We start from the raw sequence: 24,795 nt of genomic DNA on the forward strand, positions 1-24,795 counted from the left end.
TAACCTAAAAAAATCGTATCAAAAATTGCATCAACAAAACTGATGCAATAAACTAATGAAAATTTGATGTCTTTGTAATAGTAAATCTATTTTGGTATAATTTTAGCTTGCTTTTATGATATGTATAATTATTATATAAATATTATACATATCATTTGTCTATGTAATTCCATTTATTTAACACAAAAATGAGAACATATTTTATTAAACTAAAACAATTACACAGAAAAATCAACATTTACATTAAATGATAAACCACTAAATGTGTCAAATTCTAAGCGACAAATTGTAGAGTAATATTCAGAACACTTAGCAAATTTGTGTAAAAACACTGACATATTGATTAAAAGTGCCAGCAACACATTGCTTCATTAATCGTTGCTACAGTTATTAGCTATTCAAATAACCACAACTTATATACCATAAAAGGGCAAAACTAAATAAAAGCAAGTCTCTTTGTTTCATTTTATTAAAATTTAATTCAAATTTCAAAACTATAGCAGAATTAATAACTGATTTTTATCAGAGACATATTCAATTACTTTTGCATGTCCAGTTAGACGAAATACGGTTACTTGTATAGAGAGAATTCTGTACACCTTAGAAGCAAGTATTCTGTACAAGCTTTTACATAATGTTACATCAACATCTATAATCTACACATAAAGAAATTGGACAAAGAATGGCTTTATAATTATATTTTCTAAAAAATGTGTAAACATAGCCTATAGAATGTGTAAATGTAGATAAATAAGTTTTTATAAGAATTGAATACAGTAAAATAGTTCTTTGATGTTTTTATCACTAATTTCCCTTATTTTTGTCACTATAGCACTATTTTCTCTAATTTCGATATTGAATAAATTTAACTATAAAACTTGTACTAAATTAAGTGACTGGTTAATCACATGACATTTATAAACACATAGTGTGATTCTAATCTACGAAGAAAATGTATTGCTTTGAATACTTAAATATGTACCTTTAATAACGGACATGTGTTACTTATGTGTAAATATAAAATATAGAGTTTGAGATTTAACTGTTCATTGGCTAATCTATAAAAAGTTTTACAATAAGGCATGTATCTCTATAAAACTTGATACTGATTAAGTATAAACTAGTCGTATTGCCATAGGAATTCTTATAACACTTTAAATGTTCAAGTCAGTGTCAACACAATCATCACAGACTCATTTTGATGCGTGATCTTGTGTCAAAGGTTTAGTTACGTTAGTGTGAAAATCGTTCGTGATCGTTTGTGGTGTAAGAGGATGCAAAGGAATATGGTAATGAGGGTAGTCATACAATTTGTGCGAGCAGGATGTTTATGTGTGTTAGTGATGCTCCCCAAGGCCCTATGTAACTCAAATGTATTTTGAAAATAATATTTGAATTTAATTCAAATTATCAACTCTTATATGAGCTGTGATAGTATCTATTACATTAACAAAAAAAAAATACAAAAGAATGAATTGAAGCGAGTCGAGTGCACTGAAGGAGTCCGCCCGAGCGCGCTACTTGGCGGCGAGCGGCGCGGCGGGCGCGGGCTTGTCGTGCCGCTTGCGGCGCCGCGCCGCGCCGCGCTTGTCCGCCTGCAGCTCGAACGGGGAGTCCGCCGCCGTCACGTCGCTCTCCTGCGTCTGCACCACATTGGACATCGTACAAATCGACACCAGCAATTTATACTTTTTTTTTTTACGTGGGGAAAATCCATCATGGATCAGACTCCTACTGACTAAAAAACACCACGTGTTAGCAGTCATCCGCCTGGGTGGGGCGAGATGGGGTCGCGCTAGCATTCGCTATCTAGCAATTTATACTAAACTAACTCATAAAAGTTAACTTTACAATTGAGGCTTATAAAAGGGAAAAACGTGGATACCTTTTACATTAATTAAGGAACTTATTTGAAATTTGCTATCTTTAATAGTTAATTTATTCATTGCAATTTCACAATTTTTATTATTACAAAAAAAAAGCACATTTATTCAAGTTGCATTAAGAAAACCAACTTATCGAAAATTCGAGTTGGCGTAGTATAAATTGTTGGTGTCGAAATATACTCATCGATATAGCTTACAGAAATAATTATAATAATAAAAATCATTTATTTCTATAATCTTAGTTACAACTTATCACCGAGTCTTCCCAGTAAGTTGTCAGAGACACTTGTATTGGGAATGACTCGCTACTTCCCTTACGGATAATGAGACTAGTAATAATTAACATTTTAAACTTTAAGCTTATCATTCATCATTGTTGAAATAAGTGTGCTAGAGAAGCAATTGGAGTTTACTCCTTAAGAATGATCACCGTGATCTAAATAATTGTGTTTGCTCGCAAACGAAAAAAAAACCGACTTCAATTACATCGAAGAGTAATAAATACAACGTAGATCGACGAAAAAATAGTAATACTTTGTTCGTATTCCATATAACGCGACATTATAAAATTGTAGAATTATATAATGTTCTACTGCTATTTCTAACATTTTGTTAGCGATTGTAGGCAGAAATTTCATAAAAGGCCCGTCGTCGATTCGCGCGAAGCGCTGACATCGCTTATTACGGCGGGTTTTTTAGTTGAAGCGGATTTATATTGAATTACGGTTTATGTCTTTTTTATTAAAAATATGTAATGTTCATGTTTTCACACAGCTCCGATGCACGACTGGAGTTTACCCCTTCAGATCAACTGTCTAAATAGGCACAAAAAGGCTTACTAGTCTAAGAAATATATTATTACTATATCAAATTGTAAATAAATGAATGCAATAACGCCATCTATCGGAACCTAATTGCGTTATTAGAAAACGTCTGAACGCCATCTCTAACAAGGTCATTCGTTCAGTAGATTTTACTGTTCAATTTTTTCATTCCGGGGCCTTAAATGAAAATCGATTCTTAAGGAGAAAACTCCAAAAACAGTCAAGTAAATACGCAATATCAGATATAGCTCAAAAAGTTCGAGTCAAATCTCAATTATATTTAAATGGGACCACATGACAAGCACCACCTATCGATTAAAAAAAGAATCATCGATATCGGTCCACCCAGTAAAATAGTAATGAGGTTAATATAACGTTGGTCGACGTAAAATAGCCAAGTAAATACCCAGTATTAGCGATAACTCAAAAATTAAAAGCTCAAATATATTTATAACGAATAAACTGCTACTCTCTACTCTAGTGGAATATTGTAATTTGATCGATAGTGAACGAAGTAATTTCATAACATTTTGATAGATGGCGTTGTGGCAAAGTATTGAACATGACCACAGTCGTCTTAACATCGTCATGTAAATACGTGTCATCAAAGATTACTCAAAAATTGCTCATTATATCTCAATCATATTTAAAACGGACGACATGACAAGTATTAGCTTTTGATTTATACAAAAAAGATCAAAATCAGTGCACCCAGTAAAAAGATATAACGTATAATACAACGTAGGGTGACGAAAAAACCATCAAGTAAATACGCAATATTAGATATAACTCACAAATTACGAATCAAATCTCAATTAAATTTGAATGGGACCACGTGACGAATAGTAGCTTTTAATTTATATAAGAAACGTCAAAATCGGTGCACCCAGTAAAAAGTTATGAGGTATAATACAACGTAAGGTGACGAAAATAATGTCAAGTAAATACGCGTTATCAAAGATTAATCAAAAAGTAGTTATCAGATCTCGATAAAATTTATATGTGACCACATGATAAACATCAGCTTTCGATTAAAGTAAAAATTATCAAAATCGATACACCCAGTAAAAAGTTATTGCGGATTTTCAAGAGTTTCTCTCGATTTCTCTGGGATCCCATCATCAGATCCTGGTTTCCTTATCATGGTACCAAACTAGGGATATCCCCTTTCCAACAAAAAAAGAATTATCAAAATCGGTACACCCAGTAGAAAGTTATGTGGTATAATACAACGTAGGTCGACGAAAAAAGCGTCAAGTAAAAACGCATTATTAGATATAATTCGAAAAGTAGTTGTTAGATCTCAAATAAATTTAAATGGGACCAATCGGCACACACCACCTTTCGATTAAAACAAAATTTGTCGAAATCGGTCTACCTGGTCAAAAGTTCTGATGTAACATACATAAAAAAAAAAAAAAAAAAAAAAAAAAAAATACAGTCGAATTGAGAACCTCCTCCTTTTTTGGAAGTCGGTTAAAAAGATGAAAAACATATTTTAAAGTACAATCATCTCTTCCTCGCAAGCGACGTTGCGCGGTAAACATCACTCTTGGAGCAGGTTTCGTTACTGCTCAGTGTTACTATTTCATACGATTTCACTCTCCCTATTTTTAATACCACGGATCTTACATCGTTTCTTTTAAGGAGTAAACTCCAAATACATAATATATATATCATCATCATCATTCCAGCCTATTGCAGTCCACTGCTGGACACAGGCCTCCACAAGTTCGCGCCAAAAATGCGTGAACTTATGTGTGTTGCCCATAATCACCACGCTGGGCAGGCGGGTTCGTGACCGCAGGGCTGGCTTTTTCGCACCGAAGACGCTGCTGCCCGTCTTCGGCCTGTTGTTTCAAAGCCAGCGGTTAGATGGTTATCCCGCCATCGGTCGGCTTCTTAAGTTCCAAGGTGGTAGTGGAACTTTGTTATCTCTTAGTCGCCTCTTACGACACCCACGGGAAGAAAGGGGGCGGCTATATTCTTTTTTTGTGCCGTAGCCACACAGCACATATATATATTTGGTAATATAGTTTTTTATCGACGGTGGTCGAGCGGCACACACCTGCGGCGGCTGCGAGAGCGGCGCGGTGTTGGCGGCGTGCGGCGCGAGCGGCGCGCGGGGCGGGCGCGCGGGGCGGGCGGGCGGCGCGCGCGGCGCGGCGGCGGGCTCGGGCCGCAGCACGTTGCCCACCGCCTTGGTGCGGCCCTCGCGGAACATAATATATATATACCTGCGGCGGCTGCGAGAGCGGCGCGGTGTTGGCGGCGTGCGGCGCGAGCGGCGCGCGGGGCGGGCGCGCGGGGCGGGCGGGCGGCGCGCGCGGCGCGGCGGCGGGCTCGGGCCGCAGCACGTTGCCCACCGCCTTGGTGCGGCCCTCGCGGAACATAATATATATATACCTGCGGCGGCTGCGAGAGCGGCGCGGTGTTGGCGGCGTGCGGCGCGAGCGGCGCGCGGGGCGGGCGCGCGGGGCGGGCGGGCGGCGCGCGCGGCGCGGCGGCGGGCTCGGGCCGCAGCACGTTGCCCACCGCCTTGGTGCGGCCCTCGCGGAACATAATATATATATACCTGCGGCGGCTGCGAGAGCGGCGCGGTGTTGGCGGCGTGCGGCGCGAGCGGCGCGCGGGGCGGGCGCGCGGGGCGGGCGGGCGGCGCGCGCGGCGCGGCGGCGGGCTCGGGCCGCAGCACGTTGCCCACCGCCTTGGTGCGGCCCTCGCGGAACATAATATATATATACCTGCGGCGGCTGCGAGAGCGGCGCGGTGTTGGCGGCGTGCGGCGCGAGCGGCGCGCGGGGCGGGCGCGCGGGGCGGGCGGGCGGCGCGCGCGGCGCGGCGGCGGGCTCGGGCCGCAGCACGTTGCCCACCGCCTTGGTGCGGCCCTCGCGGAACACCTGCGTGAGGGTCGAGCAATTAATATACACCTATAGCTAGGGTGGCCAACTTTTATTAGAAGAAATAGAGTATATCTGATTTCAAAGGAGGTAAATAAAGAATACTGACTTTCAAAAAAGAGTATCATTTATGTTATATTTTTAAAAAGGTATTTTTTCGTACTTTTTGCAACACATAACAATTTTTCATGTTTTTTAAAAGAATTTTATAACTCCAAACTCTAAATTTATATAGATCAAGAGCTCATTTTCAATCAATTTCAATGAAGCAGAAAAGAGAATTTCAGTATACTCTATTAGCGTTATAGATTATAGAGTACGCCAACATGATAAAGAGTACAATACTCTATTTTAGAGTACAGTTGGCAACCCTACCTATAGCACACACACACACACGGTCGTCTATTCCTAAGATAAGCAACTTTATGCTTGTGTTATAAGTAACAGATGACTGACATAACTACATCGAAATTTATGATCTATCTAGCGAGTACATCCTTCCATAGCTTAATTGGCTAGAGCACCGACACATTCAGTCGGAGATGCGGATTCGATTCCCGCTGGAACGGTCGATTTTTGATATGATATTAAAAAATGTTTAGAATTCCCTAATGTGTAGGTAACACAAAAATAAATAGTAATAATAGCTACACATTTTTTTTTCATACATGATACATGTGAGGTGGTGTCCAACAATGCAGTAAGCTAGTGCTAAAAATTAAAAAATGTGACACAATAGGATAAGCTCACCATCCGCTGGCCGCGCTTGAGGTACTCGGGGTGCTTGATGAAGCGGAAGCGCACCAGCGCCTTGTCGCCCGTGCGCAGGCAGTCGCGGGACATGGACAAGATGGACGCCGTCTGCCGGATACTGCCGCAGTGCACTGCACACAGGTGAGGTCGCATCAGGTCTACAGTACCGCGGGCTATATTGACGCCTGGAACTTGAACTTCCAACCACATTCGTTCTAACGAAGAGAGAGCATATTGTCTCACTTTTGTAGTTAAATCTTTCCCAACACCTACCCCCTCCTACCCCCTCTCCGGGAGCTCTGGCCTTGTATATAAATCTGTAATTTGTAATTATGGGTGCCAGAGACTCTTCTCCATACTTTAACCATGTTTCATTTATCGCTAAAATCTCAGGAGAGAATTCAAGAATCGTTACATGAAGTTTATTTTTGCCAGCATTCAACGATCTCGCGTTTAGTAAGCCAAATTTCGACTTTTTTTTCATTTATTTATTTTTTTGCTCAATTTTATCATGGGTTAGCAATAGAACTGTCTGTATGTGAAAAAAAAAATATGAAAATATTTAAGAAATAAGAAAAAAAAAGACAAAAAAAAAGTTTCTTTGAGAATCGAACTCGGCTCGCTTTAAACGTTACAGTTGTAAGGTTCAGTCTTGCTCACGCTACACCAAATAGACCCAAGAGGCGCTGTCGAAATTATTAAATTAATTCCTATTCTTTTACCTAAAAATTATATCGAGGTCAAAGCCTAATAAACAAAATACGTGTTGAGTCAACACATCTACCATATTACACTTTGTTCTAAGGTAAAGTTTTCTATAATGTTCAAGTTAGAAACTGATTTTTTTTTTTTTTTTTTGATAAATAGCCAACAACTGGAACTCCTTTGTCACGGATACACTTTTTATTTTAGATCTCAGGCACTACTTTATAAATGTTCGGTTGAAATTCTTCATGTACTACCTACCTAACCTATGTAGTATTTTTGTATGTAGATTTTAAGAAATAAACACGTGTGAACTCAGAAATCGCTATTAGTCGCTCCGCGGGCGCATTTAGATACTTGATAAAGACATTTTAATTGCACTATCACATAATTAACGAAGAGATCTTCACGATTTTTAACAATTTTTATTCATCCATGAAAATTTAATTTTCCAAAACGTTCGACCCGCGCGTCCACTACAACCGTTAAGCCGTCGGTTCCAGTTGTTATCATAAATACACGACAGCGATCGTTACTCATAGTAGGGAACATATCCGCCGACCCGCAGTGGAGAAGCGTGGTGGATTAAGCTTCGATCCTTCTCGTACATGGAGAAAGAGGCCTGTGCCGAGCAGTGGGATGTTACAGGCTGAATGCGATGCGCCCAGTACAGCATTGAGACAGCACGCACCCATGGCCTGGTAGCGCGAGGAGATGGTGGTGGGGTGGTGCAGCACGAGGATCTCGCCCTCGAACTGCCAGCACGCCTGCGGGTTCAGCGCCGGGGACACCATCACCATGCCCTTGCGGATCGCGGACCGCTTGATCTGCGACACAAATAATTTGTATTAGAGCATTTGTTTTAATTGAAATATATACACTAGAACTTATATCGCCATCCTATCACGATGTCAATGAACAATTTAGATCATGGCCTAAATATTATAATGGCTATGAAAAATCTTGCAAATGGCAAATAGTAAACAATGGCAATGGTGATGAACTTATATGGCAATAGCTGCAAACGAAACAACATATTTGAAAAATTATCTATTTAAAATTTCTTTAAATGTTTTTCACGTCATCATTTAAAAATTTGTCAGTGTCAGTCAACCAAATATTGTTGTTTTAATTTAAAAATAAAAATTACACATTTTTTTAATTCAATTTCTATGTATTGAAAATATATACTACTTCATATTTCTTACAGTATATATTTTATTATAACAAATGAACAAAATAATAAATAAAAAAAAAGTTTAAAAATGGAATTTAAATCAACTTTATATTATAAATGATAGCTTTCAAATCAGGATCACTATTTCGACAACGCTTACAAGAAGTCGGCGGCGCAATAGGAATGACTCTGGAATTGCATTCAGAGGACGCAAGATCTATTCCGACCACCAGATACGAATAAATGTACACAGAAAATAAATACAGACAGAAAATGGGGTATTTATAAATCTTATTTTTGTTACATAGAATTTCCAAAAAAAAAACTTTTCCCAAATTAACATATCAAAAACGATATGTTAATAAGGGAAAGAAAACTTGTAGATATTTAAAATCATGTGATAGAAAATTTAAATTTATGTTTAGCCATATTTTTATTTTATTTGGATAGCGCCAGCTTATAATAACTATATCTTGAATAATTATATTTTTATGTGGTTAAAGTACCTATCTAATCGATATTCGTATTTTAAAAGGCTGTATGGTTAAAAAAAAATATATAATTGTTCCAGTCTGGACTTTTTTGAGAACATTGTAAATTAAGCGTTATTTGAAATTGAGCTTTTGCTGGTATCATAATTTTTTTAGTCAATTACATTTTAAAATAATTATCTTTTAAGACTTCCCTGTTTAGGAGTCAATTAACTTGTTAAAAAGTCTACACTTAAAAAAATCCTATTCAACGCGCAGTAATTAATTGCAATAAGTTTACAGTATTCGTGGTTAGTTGAATGTCGTAAGAGGCGACTCAGGGATAACACAGTTCTGCCATGCCAGCTGCTGCCCGTCTTTGGTGCGACAAAGCCAGTCCAGCGGTCACCAATGCGCTTGCCCAGCGTGGTGACTATGGGCAAAACACATGAGTTCACGCCATTTTTGGCGCGAACTTGGGGAGGCCTATGTCCAGCAGTGGACTGTGATAGGCTGAAGTGATAATGCTGATGAGTGATGATACAATATTCGCCAAGATACAGATAGCAGCGTGTTAGAAAAAGCTCTAATACTTTGGTTTATAAAAGAAAAATACTGTTTTCATTATGGTTACATTTGCAAGCTGTTCTACCGCTTAGTGCTTCTATGAATGGGTACCCGAAAAATCAGCAATTGTAGTTTCAAGTTTTAGCGCAGGCTTAGTATGTCAATTTTTTGCCTTTTGCTAACTATGTTTAGTTATGTTTATAATCATTTGAGAGGAACATAAATTGATTCTTAGTTTCTATCACGAAGAAAATTGAATCACCGGAAGAAATATTTACTTCAGCATTGAATACGTTAACTCACGCTTCAGCCTGTAATTTCCCATTCTGGCCATAGGCCTCTTACCCCATGTAGGAGAAGGATCAGAGCTTAATCCACCACGCTGCTCCAATGTGTGTTGGCGGATATAATCCCTGCTGTGTGTAACGATTGCTATCAAGTGTTAATGATAACAACCGGGACCGACGACTTAACGTGCTATCCGAGGCACGGTGGGGAGATCCACAAGGCCTGCACAAACACCCAGACCACGACAAACATCTGTATGGCCAATACAAATGTTTGTTATGTGTTACGTCAACTGTATGTGGGCGATAAACTCCGGAATTGTGATACTTCAGGGTATTTTTCCGAAGCCCCCTCAACATACTGAGCTTCAAAGTCCCAGTAGGTCCAAGTAGAGCCAGCCAGCCGGCTCCCACCGGGAGCGGTCGCCGAGACCACGAGCAGGACACCCCCGAGCCGCACGAGCCCTCACCCACCTTCTTGAGCGCGAAGCTGGCCGTCTGGCCGCCGCGCACCTCGGCCACGCTCATGCGCTTGCGGTGGATGCTCTTGACGGTGATGGGCGTGAAGCGGCCGAGCGGGTCGGGCCCCAGCAGCAGCGTGTCGTTGAGGCGGATCACGCCCGCCAGGGTGGTCCCCGACACCACGGTGCCCACGCCCTGCGACACGTACAACACTTACATTATGACTAATTTAAATAACTCTAAAAGATACCAATAACGGCTGTACCTCTGATTTTCCTGTATTGCAAACAGTGAAGTGTATATATAAAAAAGTAGAAAAACAAAAAATTTTGAAAAATAGGGTATTCTACTATGCTCCAAAAAGTACTTCAAAATGTTGATTTTCTAATAAAAAGCCACAAAAAATATATATTTCGGCAAAATAAACACATTAAATTAAATAAAACATAAAATTAAATTAAATAAAACATAAAATTAAATTAAATAAAACATAAAATTAAATTAAATAAAAAATAAAATTAAATTAAATTTTAAATCATTTTTATTTCCGCGAAAACGCTATCAACGATTTGGTGACGTAATATTGTTAGCAACAAAAGTCGTGTATGACGTATGTAAGACCAAACTCGTTTAATACGTCAAAAGTTCAATACTTTATACATATACTCTTTGTCGTTCAACGTTAACAGCTACAAATATTTGATGTTTTTGTGTAAAATAATGAATTACAATAGCTATCGTTGGTGTTTAGCGTCTAGCTGTACAAATACTAGTATTAAAAAAAAACTATGAAGTCTTAATTTGGCAGTAACATAAGGAATAAAACATAACCTAACACTTTCTAACATTATTTTTCAAATTAAGTATACCTAAATAAATAAAAAATAACAGTATAATATAACAAGTAATACTTACAAAGATGTTTTAACATTCCTTAATTCGGCAGAACTGAAGGTTGGGTTACATGCAAAAAAGTTTACAACCATCATTGAATCAATTTTTGGCAGATTCGTACTATCTGCTTTTACAAAACCTTTTTGCATTTTAATAAATAAATAGCTACAAATGAAATGCACTAACGAAAGAGCACAAGTATTACTCCTTGAAGTTAAAGTTGATAGATATGTACCTAGCTGTTTACAGCTCTGACAGAACTTTGTTTTTGTTATTGTTCGTATGACGTCATGGCGGGTCGTGTTTTAGGTCACTTGATATACAGATTAAAATATACGACATTTAATTTCAATATAATAAAACAATAATGTGCTTTTACGATTCCAAATCTGAATATTTAAGTGTATTTCTACATAAACTTTAATTTTTTATCAAATTTTATAATTTATTTTTCACTACCGAAAATACCCTATTGCGCAAATTGTAAAATTATAGAAAACGAAACAAATGTTTTAAATACAAGGACTTACCTGTTTGCAATACAGGAAAATGACTGTCTGATTAGGTAGTCGTTAAAAGAAATGTTGATTAAGACATTTTGATTTTTTTTCCATAAAAAAAAATATATATATATGTTTAAACTCACAGGAACAGAGTACGTATCATCGATCTGAAATTCAGCAGGCTTGTCATCCTGTGAGGGCATCCTGGTCTTTAGCAGGTTGAGGAACATCGTTAGCATCTCCAGATTTTCGCCCGTCACGTTGGACACTTGGAAGATAGGGCATAGCCTGGAACAAACAAATATAAAAAGGGTATGTGTGTCTGTATGTATATATGTATCTGAAACAAGCTTACGCTTCATTCATTTATTTATTTGAATTAATTAAGGAAGGAGGATTAATTTAAAGGCTTTCAATTGTGCAAAATCGCATTTTTTTTTTCTTCTAATGTCACGAGTAATGGAGAAGACAAAGTATTACAGATGTTTTGCTGTCTTGAGAATTGTCAAACACTTAAGTTAAATTAATTGTTACATTTCCTAAAATTCTCTAATTTCCTGACACAAATTGTTAAATTTTCATTCCATAAGAACTCTCTACAAAGTATTAGAAAGATTTTAAAAAATCGGCTACCATTGGTCAGCTGTTCTGCATATTTTTTCACTTCATTTTTATTTATAAAAATATAAACCTAATTATAATACTGAATTATTTTCAATCGACTCCAAAAAGATTATCAATTCCATTTAATATTTTGATAATAAAAACACCCCGGGTCACCATCCCGCCTGCCCAGCATGGTGACTATGGGCAAAACACATGAGTTCACGCCATTTTTAGCGCGAATTTGTGGAGGCCTATGTCCAGCAGTGGACTGCGACAGGCTAAAAGGCATGAGTGAGTGAATAAAAACAAATATAAAAACAATCCTACACGAATTTCCTGATTCATTCAAAACTGAAATACAAAAAATGTGTTTTATAAAACTTTAGTTTTATTAAATTATTTCTAGAAATACACAACTAACCTTTGTGATACAAAGTTGGTAGCACTGACAATGACATCATCCCTTGTCTTCACCATCACTGGAACCTTTCGACATCCTGATGATTTCAGAATCCTGATAAGTAGCTTGAGATTATCCTGTAAATAAAATACATTGTAACATCAGTTTTTATCTAAAATTTAATTTAGAAGAATATTGCGTTAAATTGAGTTAAAAATACTAAAAAAAATCTTAAAAAAATTACAACTAAATACATTTTTGCATCGATATATACTTTCTACTAGCTGTGCCCGCGGCTTCGCCCGCGTTGAAATCAGTTTGTCACAAAGTTTTCCCGGCAAACTTCCAGTGAAACGCTCATCAAAATCGGCTTAGCCGTTCCGTAAACCTTCCTCTTGAAGTCCTTCATTGGTGAAACCGCATGAAAATCCGTTCAGTAGATTTTGAGGGAATCGATCACATACGCTTTTGGGAACTTTGTTTTATAATACTACACTAACTGTTGCCCGCGACTACGTCCGCGTGATTATGAAGATATGCATTACTATTAAGATGCTTAAAGCAAATTATTTTTATTATTTCATTCACTTGAAATGTTTATCACTCTGAGTAACTTTTTCAAAGGCACAATTTATTATAATTTAATAGTTATTTTTATAAAACCTCTATACATCACATTTTTAGTTTTATTTTCAAGCTGCAGTATAAATAACAACCTATCAGGCGAAGTTATAGCTGCTGCATATATTTCATACAAACTATCAACCTCAATCAAACCCCCTTAGTGGTGGAATATCGCAAAATTCGTTCTTAGCGGACGTCTACTAACTATAGGTAATCTACCTCCCTGCCAAATTTTATCTTTGTCCATGCTGGATAGAAACCACCCAGCGTTTTTTGAGTTCTCGTGATGAGTGAGTCAGTGACCTTCTCTTATATATATATATAGATTACGATGCATTATTTGGACACCTCCTCCACTATCTATAGAGCATACATTTTAAATTTCAAGTCTCTTACTTCAAAAACATAGGACTTTCATACAAACTTTCAACCCCCTTTTTACCCCTTAGGGGTCAAGTTTCGTAAAATACGCCTTATAAGGAACCTACCTGCCAAATTTCAAGTTTGTAGCTGTTATAGTTTCGGAGGTTTCGTGATGAGTGAGTCAACCTACCATCCCCCACTTTAACCCAAAAAAGGAGTTGATTTCTAAATATACATTATTTGAACATCTTCTCATCGTTTATAGAGCATACATTTTAAATACCCTAGCATCTTACTTCAAAAACATAGAACTTTCATACAAACTTCCAACCCCCGTTTTACCCTCTTAGGGGTCGAGTTTCGTAAAATCCATTCTTAGCGGTAGTTTACGCCTTATAAAGAGCCTACCTGCTAAATTTCAAGTTTGTAGGTGTTATAGTTTCGGAGATTTCGTGATCAGTGAGTCAACCTACGATCCCCCGTTTTAACCCCAAAAAGGGGTTGATTTCTAAAGATATATTGTTTGGACACCTTTTCACCATCTATAGAGCTTAAATTTTAAATTTCGTCTCTTACTTCAATAACATAGGTCTTTCATACAAGCTTCCAACCCCCGTTTTACCCCCTTAGAGGTCGAGTTTCGTAAAATCCGTTCTTAGCGGATGTCTACGCTCTATAAGGAATCTATCTGCCAAATTTCAAGTTTCTAGGTGTTATAGTTTCGGAGATTTCGTGATGAATGACCTTTCGCGTTTATATATATTATAGAAAGAATATAGAATATAGAATAGATAGATTATAGATTCAGAAATCAATCAAAGTCAACATAGATTTTCTTTTTTCTAAAGTCTGACAAAAATATAAAATAATTCATATGGATATCTCACGCAAAAAAGGCGCATCAAGACGTCGAGTTGCGGAAAATAGCCCGTGTACAACATCATATGGATATCGCTGATCTGATGCTTGAACAACAAAAACGAATAAATCGTCATTTATACACATAGCTCTATTATTCTTTTTTATGTGTCATTCGTTTTTGTTTCCATTTTATGGATACAGATAGATATTTAATGAATACTACACTTTTAATTTTTTTTTTGTATTGATCAAAACAATTTTATGCTGGCGACCCCTGCAAAATGTGCAAAGCGATCCCGTCTCTGTCGCCTAGTGCTCAATATGCCCAATATCTATAATACTGGATATCATTTCAAGTATGCTCATAGGTGTTCCTAGGTTATTTAAATATTTTTATACTATTATTTCTCTCATCTCATGCTCGTGACCATTCGTTGACTGGAAGAGATTTCTAGCGATAAGTCCACCTTTGTCATTGACCATACATATCATTTTCTGTAGTTCCTTTTTAAGTACAATAAAGTATATAATGGGCAGGTTATATAATGGGTCGGTACCTGCAGCACATTGGGCGGGCACATGTCGATCTTGGTGACGACGACGAAGACGGGCACGGCCAGGGCCAGCGCTAGTCCCAGGTGCTCCTTCGTCATGCCCACGATGCCCGCGTTTGCGCCGATCTGCAACACCAAACAAACCCATTCATTACAGCCTATACAGTCCACTGCTGGACATAGGCCTCCACAAGTTTACGCCAAAAATAACGTGAACTTATGTGTTTTGCCCATAGTCACCACGCTGGGCAGGCGGGTTGGTGACCGCAGGGCTGGCTTGGCTGGAAACAACCCCAACCCCACCGTTATTACTAGATATAGATAGAATAAAAGTACGGCTCACTTGATGGTAAGCAGTTACCGTAGCCTATTGATGCTTGTAGCACTAAAAGCATCATAGGCGCATTGCTAACCTTACTCCTAATCCCATCTCATCAGTCCAGGAACTCTCTGGTCACCTTACTCACCAGGAACACAACACTAGTTGAGAACAGTAATACTTGATCTCTGTAAAGCTGAAGTATTTCCCCAGAAGGTCTGCTCGAGATTTTGAGCAGGATATTTTTTGATGAACCCAAGCTTAATTTAATTTAGATAGTCTAGGTTAAGGACAGTTTATTGGATAAATGCAAATGAGAAGTGACATTTTTTTTTTTATTAAATAACTGAATGTTCATTAAAAGAGGGTATTTTGAAATTCACCCATAAAATATCGTAAGTGTAAATCATAACTAAACATATATTTATGGTTTAAGCTAGGGTTACCATGAGCATTCCGAAGTCTGGCGCATGTCCCGTCATACCAAAGACTGTGGTCTTGAGGTAACGTTCGTGACCCGCAAGGTCAATGAAAGTGATCACCTTCGATGACTTCTCGCAGATCTTCACCCAGTCCAGCGCACCGTGCTCCGGCTTATTTACCACGTTGCCTGGAGATCAGATCGTTTACTATGTTACTGATTTCTTTGGTTTAGTTGATGAAATCTAGTACTTTGACCAGAGACCAAAGAAGGTTAAAATTTCAAAAGTATTTTTTTTTAAATAAAACTAGGTCGGCAAATAAGCGTACGCTCCTCTTGATGGTAAGCGGTTATCGTATCCTATTGACGCCTGAACACCAGAAGCATGCGCATTGGCTCGAGCCTCACCGGGTGTTCTGGCCTCCTTACTCACCACAGGGAACTACGACTTAAGAGCAGTGTTATTTATCTGTAAGGTTGAGGTACCTCTTCAGTTTGTATTGCTCCATCACTTACGCAGGATTTATCCTGCTTTACCCTACTTCGATAAGTATATTTATTTCTATAAGCAACATGAGAAATATGAGCAAATTTGAAGTTATTAGGTCGACGTGAAAAAAATAATTAAGTAGAAGTAATAATGAAGTAGGGTATACTGAAATAAGATTTGATAGATTCACCTAAGCTGTCGAAGCCCAGGATGTCGTTTCCAACGGAACTGGTCCTCCCACTCTCGGCCTCGTGCTTGTGTCTGAATAGCCTCTGTCGAGCGTACCCTCTGCCATTGTCGAGCTCACCGTGTGTCAGCACTCCCAGTAGCGTAGACTTACCGGCGTCCACGTTCCCTACTACCGCAACCCTGAAAAATTACGTCATTGATTTAATTAAACGGAAATGAAGAAAATCTTAGTAAATAACATAAATTAAAAATATCGATTTTTTTTCAATAAATAATATGCTAAATGTAAGTGAAAAAATAATTTAATTAAACTGTTTTTTTTCTGGGATGAGTGATTTTTTTTTCCTTTCTTCTGGTTGCTAATGCTGCGTCCATGTCCGGCTAAAGTTTAACAAGTCATTGCAAATTCAAGTAGTGATAGTAAGTCGAACACAGCCTGTGACTAGGTGTATTCGTGTGTCGATAATTTAATCGAGTGTCAGATTTTTGATACAAATCAAAAGAATGTGTAATGTAAGTGGAAAAGGGAATTCTAAAGCACTTTTTAAATAAAATATTTTAGCAGGGAGTGCATAAATAGGTACGACTAGGAACGGATCTAGCCCATGTACCACGCGGGTGCAATTAATACCGTAGCGCCCTGATAACGATTTCGCACATTGACGGCTGACCTTTTCTTCATTTATACCTTTCTACATATTCCTTGCATGTGTCTTTCGGTTCCCCTAAAACGATTGACGCATTATTGATGCACAGTACCATTTGCACTATAGGTACACCCTTTCAGATAGGGCCCTGATTACTTATGCTTCTACGGGACTTACCGCGAATATTATTATGACACTTGATTATGATATTAATTTGGGCGTTGTTGCAGGCTCCGAGGTCGCGGGTGACACACTCGTTGATTAATTACGTGATGGTTTTTAGCTAGTTTTTAGCCCCAAATCCCTTTTGGTGAATTTTTAACAATACTTACAAATTACGTGTATTTTTTATTTGCGCAAAGTATATTAAAATTATAGAATATTATTTTTAAAATATAGGTATAATCTGAATAAGCTATGGAAAATTAAAATTTGTCAAAAAAAATTTCAGTCAGATATCAAGGTTTGCAGGGTGTTGCAAGGTTATTGGTTGTTTTTCTTTGGTTTAGAAATTACCGGTTCAACAAAAATACACGTGATGTCGCACCCTCCCCCCTCCTAGTGATATTAGATAGATAGTCACCTGATCTCCATAAAATCGTTGTGGTCGAGCTCGGTGCGCAGCAGGTACTGCCCGGTGAGGCCGGAGCCGCAGTCCCAGCGGCGCAGCTCCACGCACGAAATGCGCTCGCCGCTCACTAGAGACTGTAGCGTCGCTACCGACGCGCTGTACTCGTCCTCCGTCAGCCCCCGACCATCTGGAGGGGATGTACGACTTATAAGGCTTTAATTTTTTTTTCATACCGTCGCTAACATTTGTACGGTATATCTAGTAAGCGGTTACCGTAACCTATAGACGTGGCAACACCAGGAGCATTGCAAGCGCGTTACCGACCTTACTTCTAATCATCCCGATGAGCTCTGGCTAAGTTACTCGCCACAGGAACACAATATTTCTTGAGAGCAGTATTGATTAGCTGTGTTCTTCTGCAATGTTGAGGTACTTCCCCAGACGGCCTACTCCTCATTTTTAGTAAGATATTTCGAGAAATGTAATAAATCAAAATTTGCAAACGTATATACAAAACATACAAATTTCTAAGTAAGGTATGGTATAGCAAAGTCCTAGGTAAGTTGCGACTCTTTCTTAAAAACATTATTGAACTTTTGTAATGTTATTTACAATGTGAAAGGACAATTGGTAATCGTATTTCGTTAAAATTATTCTTTTATAATTATGGTCCTTAAATCATAAATATATAATATTTCGACACCAACAATTTATACTACGCCAATTCGATTTTTCGATAAGTTTGTTTTTTAATGCGAACTTGATAAAATGTGTTTTTATATGTAATAAAAAAAAATTGTGAAATTGCAATGAATAAATTAACTATTAAAGATACCAAATTTCAAATAAGTTTCTTAATTAATATAAAAGGTATCACGTTTTTCCCTTTTATAAGTCTCTATTGTAAAGTTCATTTTTAAGAGTTAGCTTAGTATAAATTGCTGGTGTCGATTTTTAACTACCTTTTTTAACTACAAAGGTAGTTAAAAATATTATATATTTATACTACAAATACAAAGTACTACAAAGGTTTAACACGTCATTGGACACATAGAAGACGACACCGCATCGTAAAGGGTCCTTAAATTGTTATTTTTTTTTTTCCTTTATTTATTCATAAGTCAACACCATCAAATAGTACAACAAAAATATAATATTAACATAGTTGTCTACTTTTTTACAGGTGTTCTTAAATACCTTAGGATATCGTTAACATCGAAATAAGATGCATTATTGTTTGTTGTTGTTGAGCAATATTTCATTTACTAATAAACGTTTTTGTACAGTTTTGTTAACGCCCCTCGCAACAATAAATCAAATACATCTAAGAATCATTAAATAATAATTATTATTATCGACGATTACTACTTCGAGCATATAATATAAATATCAGGTTTCCCCATACGATCTAGTCATAACAGATAAGAGACATGCGAGAAAACGTGCACTATAAGGTATCATTGTACACGCACACACGTACGATTAATATTGTTGTTTACAACTTTACACAGGCAGATGTTAACGGTGTTGCTATGGTCGTGAATTTTTCAGTACTAAAGTTGAGTACAATGAAATGATTTTAAGAATTAACTATTTTTTAACCGACTTCCAAAAAAGGAGGAGGTTCTCAATTCGACTGTATATTTTTTTTTTTTTTTAATGTATGTTACATCAGAACTTTTGCCCGTGTGGACCGATTTCGACAAATTTTCTTTTAATCGAAAGGTGGTGTGTGTCAATTGGTCCTATTTAAATTTATTTGAGATCTAACAACTACTTTTCGAGTTATATCTAATAATGCGTTTTTACTTGACGCTTTTTTCGTCGACCTACGTTGTATTATACCTTAGTAGTTTAGTACCATGATAAGGAAAACAGGATCTGATGATGGGATCCCAGAGAAATCGAGGGAAACTCTTGAAAATCCGCAATAACTTTTTACTGGGTGTACCGATTTTAATAATTTTTAATTTAATCGAAAGCTGATGTTTGTCATGTGGTCACATATAAATTTTATTGAGATCTGATAACTACTTTTTGAGTAATCTTTGATAACGCGTAGTTACTTGACTATTTTTTCGTCGATCTACGTTCTATTACTCGTCGATATAATTGAAGTCGGTTTTTTTTCGTTTGCGAGCAAACACAATTATTGTAATTACTAGAGATTTTCGGTATCGACATGAATTGCAACTAAATTTGATGTCTAGTAAGCAATAAATATCTGTGAATTATTTTGAGTGTTTTTAAGGAGAAAGAGGGTGTATTAGGTTACCAGCTATCCCTATTCCCTACCTAGCCTTTTTCTCAGCATATTACGCGTGATGGTTTTATATCATCACTACATAGATTGGTTTTTACCAAAACACAGACAGATAGGGTAGTAAAAAATAATGCAAACAGAAAAAATGCATTCCTTCGATAGCATAACATAAAAAATAATGTAAAATTTCTATACGAACCAACTGGCGAACAAAAACCTGTTTTCTATAATACTAACTCATACAATTTATGAAAAAAAATAATTAAATACCATCCATACCATAATAGCAAATAATACTCCAAAGATATTTATTACGTAAGGCTTACTTGTCGACTCATTCATTCGAAATTGTTATCGTAAATTATGAAATCTAATCAACTGAAGTACAATGATTTCATAAACATGCAATTTAAAAAAATATTATTTTTAACACAAGCCATAATAGTGCTTCAAAACTATATTTCATGTAGCAGTAAGCATGAGGAGTATTTGTAGTTGAATTAAAAATCTTACATTGTCTTAGAATATGTAGTATTTTTTATTAAAATTAACAATAATCAATTTTAATTTTTAAGTACTTCGTAACAAAAACCACATTGTTTAACAGACATGATAATAGTATATAAAAAGAAATACCAGAAAAGCGATTATTACGTAAAATGACCACGTAAAAAAAATTGTATTTAAATACGGATGCAGAAAGTCAAGAACATTAAGCACTACACTTCATGTTTGAGTACTGACTGATGCATAGTCAAGTTATTTTATTTTGATACATACAAGCTTGTTCAACATAATTGTAGGGATCCTAGACTTGTATGAAATAAAAATAAGAAAAAAAAAACTTATTTTAAATTATTACTTTTATTTAATTTTTTAATTCTTTATTTATAATACACCTTTATAAGGTTAAGTCGGCTAAAAAAAACTTTATATTCACAAAAAAAAAAAAAAAATAAGCAGGATAAAGTTCATCTTGTACTACTTAAGTAGTATATAAAAATTGTTACCTTCTCCATGACCGATGTCATAAATGATTTCTCCATTTCCCGCCTCTAGCCTCTCTAGCAATTGTTTACGTAGTAGATCATACTCATCAGCTGTGGGACTTACTAGTATCATCTGAAACATTCATATTAATAATTTGATTTCCTTTCTTTTTGTTCAGTTCTAAGTACTGTAATCTTAATATGTAGTTGTATTCACCTATAATTGGGAAAGCACTTTAAACATATATGTGTAATGCGGTTCCCTTCCGTTGGTGTTTCAAGTTAAATAAATATTAATTTGAAATAATTATTTACTTAAATTACTAAATGTTATTTATAAAAACTAGGTCAATGGCTAAACTTGTTTATATGTTAGTATTAGAAAAACAGTGTACAGTGTGTGTGAACACTTGTGTAAACAAAATGTTTATCAGTGGCAATTTTAGCTGGTACCTGTTATTTGTTGTTTTTAATAAAGAATGAAATAATATACAATTATGTATGTTGAATAGTGAGCTTTGTACTGTCATATTTTTTATTTTGCCTAAAAAATATTATGGTCATTAATCATAATATAATTGTGTTTGCAGGCAAACAAAGAAAAACCAACTTCAATTATATCGACAAGTAATACAACGTAGGTAGACGAAAAAATAGTCAAGTAAATACGCATTATCAAAGATTACTCCAAAAGTTGTAATCAGATCTCGATGAAATTTAAATGTGACCACATGATAAACATATTTATTCTATTTTGATTATTTATGTATGGATATTTGTACTTATATGTGTATGCGTATGAATTAATGAATCTATTATCCACTATTTTTTTTTATTCATCCTTAAGGATATTGTACACTTCCTATCCGTCACTACTATATCATGTCCTGTGCCCAAAGGTTATCTGGAAGAAATCGCTCTTCAGCGATAAGATCGCCTTTGTACATCTTTTTTTTTTGTAATTACTACTGTTTGTTTATATTTTGGTGTACAATAAAGAATATATTATTATTATTATTATTAACATCGGCTTTTGATTAAATTAAAAATCATTAATATCGGTAAAAAGTTATGCGGATTTTCGAGAGTTTCCCTCGATTTCTCTGGGATCCCATCATCAGATCCTGGTTTCCTTATCATGATACCAAACTAGGGATATCTGCTTTCCAACAAAAAAAGAATTATCAAAATCGGTTGATAAACAACAGTTATATCCGAACATACATAAATATATATATTAGAGATGCCACGAATATTCGGCAATTATTCGGTATTCGGCTATTCGGCATCTTTTTTTCGCTATTCGGTATTCGGCCGAATATGGTTAACCATTTGGCCGAATACCGAATAGCAATTTTTTTATTTCCTACGAACTGTTTTTCCGCGACTTCGCGTAAATTATAGCACATGTCCTTTCTAAGGCTCTAGAGTATCTGTGTACCAAATTTTATTAAAATCGGTTCAGCAGTTTGGGCGTGAAATCGTGATAAACAGATTTACTTCCTTATTTATGATAAAATACAGTAAGGATTACCAAATAAATTATGAAAAAACTCAAAATATTACTCACAAAGATATTTATTTAACCAAAAAAGAACTAACAAATTAAAATTTAAAATCTACCAGTGGTAAGAAACAAACACAACAAACAAACTGCCAGTTTATTGTCTTCGTTATAAATTTCATAAAAGTTCCAAATAGGCGATTTCTTATAATTGGATTCATTTAACTTTACTCGAATCAACGGTGATATTTCTTATGGTAATCAATAACATTAAATGTTATATTTTAGTAGGTATACAGTACATACGATGCACCAACGACCAACAAATAAAGCAGGTTGTAACACAACCATGAAGTACATATTACTTCAACGATGCAAGTTTAAACTTGTACGGTGACGAGTTGTGTCTTGTCGCCCGCGAAAAGTACTAAGTGTGGCCGAATATTCGGCTGCCGAATGTTCGGCGCTTCGGCCAAGAGCCTCGCCGAACATTCGGTATTCGGTATTCGGCCAAATTACTATTCGTGGCATCTCTAATATCTTAATATATATAAATCTCGTGTCACAATGTTTGTCCTCAATGGACTCCTAAACTACTTAACCGATTTTAGTCAAATTTGCACACCGTGTGCAGTTTGATCCAACTTAAAAGATAGGCTATATTTTATTTTGATATATTATGTTATTATTATATTTCAGAAAAAAATAAGGTGATACGAAGTTCGCCAGGTCAGCTAGTATATATATATATATATATATATATATATATATATATATATATTTACGGTCGAATTGAGTAACCTCCTCCTTTTTTGAAGTCAGTTAAAAATAAAATATAGCCTATATTTTAAGAACAAAGTTAATCGGACCAGTAGTTTCAGCAATCAGCCCTAACAAACATTGTGACACGAGGTTTATATAGATAGACTAAACAGTTTATCAGGAATCATATTTAGATTATTAATATTGATCAATGGTAGTTTTGGCACATTTATGTTTCCTTTCCTATCTCACCAGGTAAAGAAGCTTCCTAACACAACACTAACTTTTCAAAATAGACCAATAGACTCAGAAGCTAAATTATAAAACAATTTGACTGTATTTTTTTTTTAATGTATGTGTGTGTAGGTTAGGGTTATTTTTTTTGTAACCAAATTATGTCGATAAACAGTCTAATTTGGTAGTTAGATAGGTTAGGGTTATTTTTTTTTGTAATGAAATTATGCGTAATTATCTTATAGGTTCTTAATCTAAAGCCTTACCTATGTATGTTATCTAGGAAATTATGACAGGGTGGACCGATTTTGATGATATTCTTTTAGTTAAAAGGCGATGCTCATAATGTGATCCCATTTAAATTTAATTGAGATCTAACAAGTACTTTTCGAGTTATATCTAATAATGCGTATTTTTTTTCATCGACCTACGTTGTATTATACCGCTTAACTTTTCACTAGGTGTACTGATTTTGATGATTCTTCTTTTAATCAAAAGCTGATGCTTACCATATCCCTCCCCCCCATTAAAATTTGATAAGATCTGATGACTATTTATTTTGTAATCTTTGATGAAGCATATTCACTTGACTATTTTTTTTTGTCTACCTACGTTGTATCACTTGTTGATGTGATTGAAGTCAGATTTTTTCCCGTTTGCAAGCACACAATACTAACATAAAGTAAGTAAATAAAATAAAATCAAGATCTTATATTTAATAATAATAGATTTTATTCCAATTATCTACTAAAATAAGAATAAGAAAAAATAAAATAAAAAAGATATACCTATTTAATAAAAGAATTATTGTACTCGAAAATTTCATCATTCATTATCAAAATATCACAATCAGGTTTTTCCTGGAAACTGCCCATATCCACTATGATGCAACAACATAATTATTTTGTTATTGTTGTTTTCTTTAAATTAATTTAATTAATTTACTGCTTAGAATACTGATTCTGTCCTGTTTTTTGCTTAATGGCTTTTATAGAATAATAATTAATATACATATTTCTTATTTTTATACACTTGTTATGACTTAATGGGGTATTGTTACTTGGCGCGCAAATTACGTCAACAAATAAACTACGATTTTTCATTTATCATACCTTTCCTCGAATACTGGAATAATCGGTCTCACTGTCCAGAACTTCCAGTTCTGGCAGAGAACTTTCAGTGGTCGGCGAATCCATGTTCTTGTCCATTATTGTATTTGTATTCAAATTTACAATTTAACAATCAATGATTACACCATTATGTCGCCACTCGATACTCACAAAAGTATTTTTATAACAATAAAGACAATTATTATTTATTATTTCAATTTTAATACTAAATAGAAATTAGAAATATACACATACTGCGAAAGTATCTAAGCGTTCAATATTTTATTAGAAACTATTCAAATTAGTAACTGACACTGAAATGAACACCTCTTAAGTAATTTTGAAGCGTAAATATTACGGCACAATCAATTCATTTACAATCTCGTCCAAAGATCTCGTCCTACAATGTATAGAAATAGAATTATGCAAAATAAAACAGATGGCAGATGTGCCAACTTTTT

The 24,795-nt window shown here is 35.8% G+C and overlaps 1 protein-coding gene across 1 annotated transcript; it reads right to left on the reverse strand.

Moving 5' to 3' along the window:
• Window positions 1-1,517: 1,517 nt before the first annotated feature.
• On the reverse strand, window positions 1,518-24,795 carry LOC123653887 (GTP-binding protein 1). The gene is made up of 17 exons (XM_045589865.1): window positions 24,338-24,795; window positions 20,747-20,858; window positions 17,486-17,660; window positions 16,257-16,435; window positions 15,602-15,765; window positions 14,840-14,962; window positions 12,456-12,571; window positions 11,572-11,716; window positions 10,044-10,226; window positions 7,760-7,895; window positions 6,361-6,494; window positions 5,455-5,610; window positions 5,286-5,417; window positions 5,117-5,248; window positions 4,948-5,079; window positions 4,779-4,910; window positions 1,518-1,643 (listed from the first exon to the last, which is right to left on the reverse strand). The coding sequence occupies exons 1-17, from the start codon at window positions 24,431-24,433 to the stop codon at window positions 1,518-1,520; spliced, it is 2,373 nt and encodes a 790-aa protein (XP_045445821.1). The 5' UTR covers window positions 24,434-24,795.

This window comes from Melitaea cinxia, chromosome 5 (genome assembly GCF_905220565.1).
Source record: "Melitaea cinxia chromosome 5, ilMelCinx1.1, whole genome shotgun sequence".
NCBI lineage: Eukaryota > Metazoa > Arthropoda > Insecta > Lepidoptera > Nymphalidae > Melitaea > Melitaea cinxia.

Bases quoted from the DNA above. Each gene is read 5' to 3' on its own strand.
- LOC123653887 (XM_045589865.1), bottom strand. From the start codon at position 24,433: ATGGACAAGAACATGGATTCGCCGACCACTGAAAGTTCTCTGCCAGAA. The intron at 10,227-11,571 runs GTGAGTTTAAAC...TACGTGTCGCAG, and splicing joins ATGATACGTACTCTGTTCCT to GGCGTGGGCACCGTGGTGTC. The intron at 5,611-6,360 runs GTGAGCTTATCC...ACCCTCACGCAG, and splicing joins TCAAGCGCGGCCAGCGGATG to GTGTTCCGCGAGGGCCGCAC.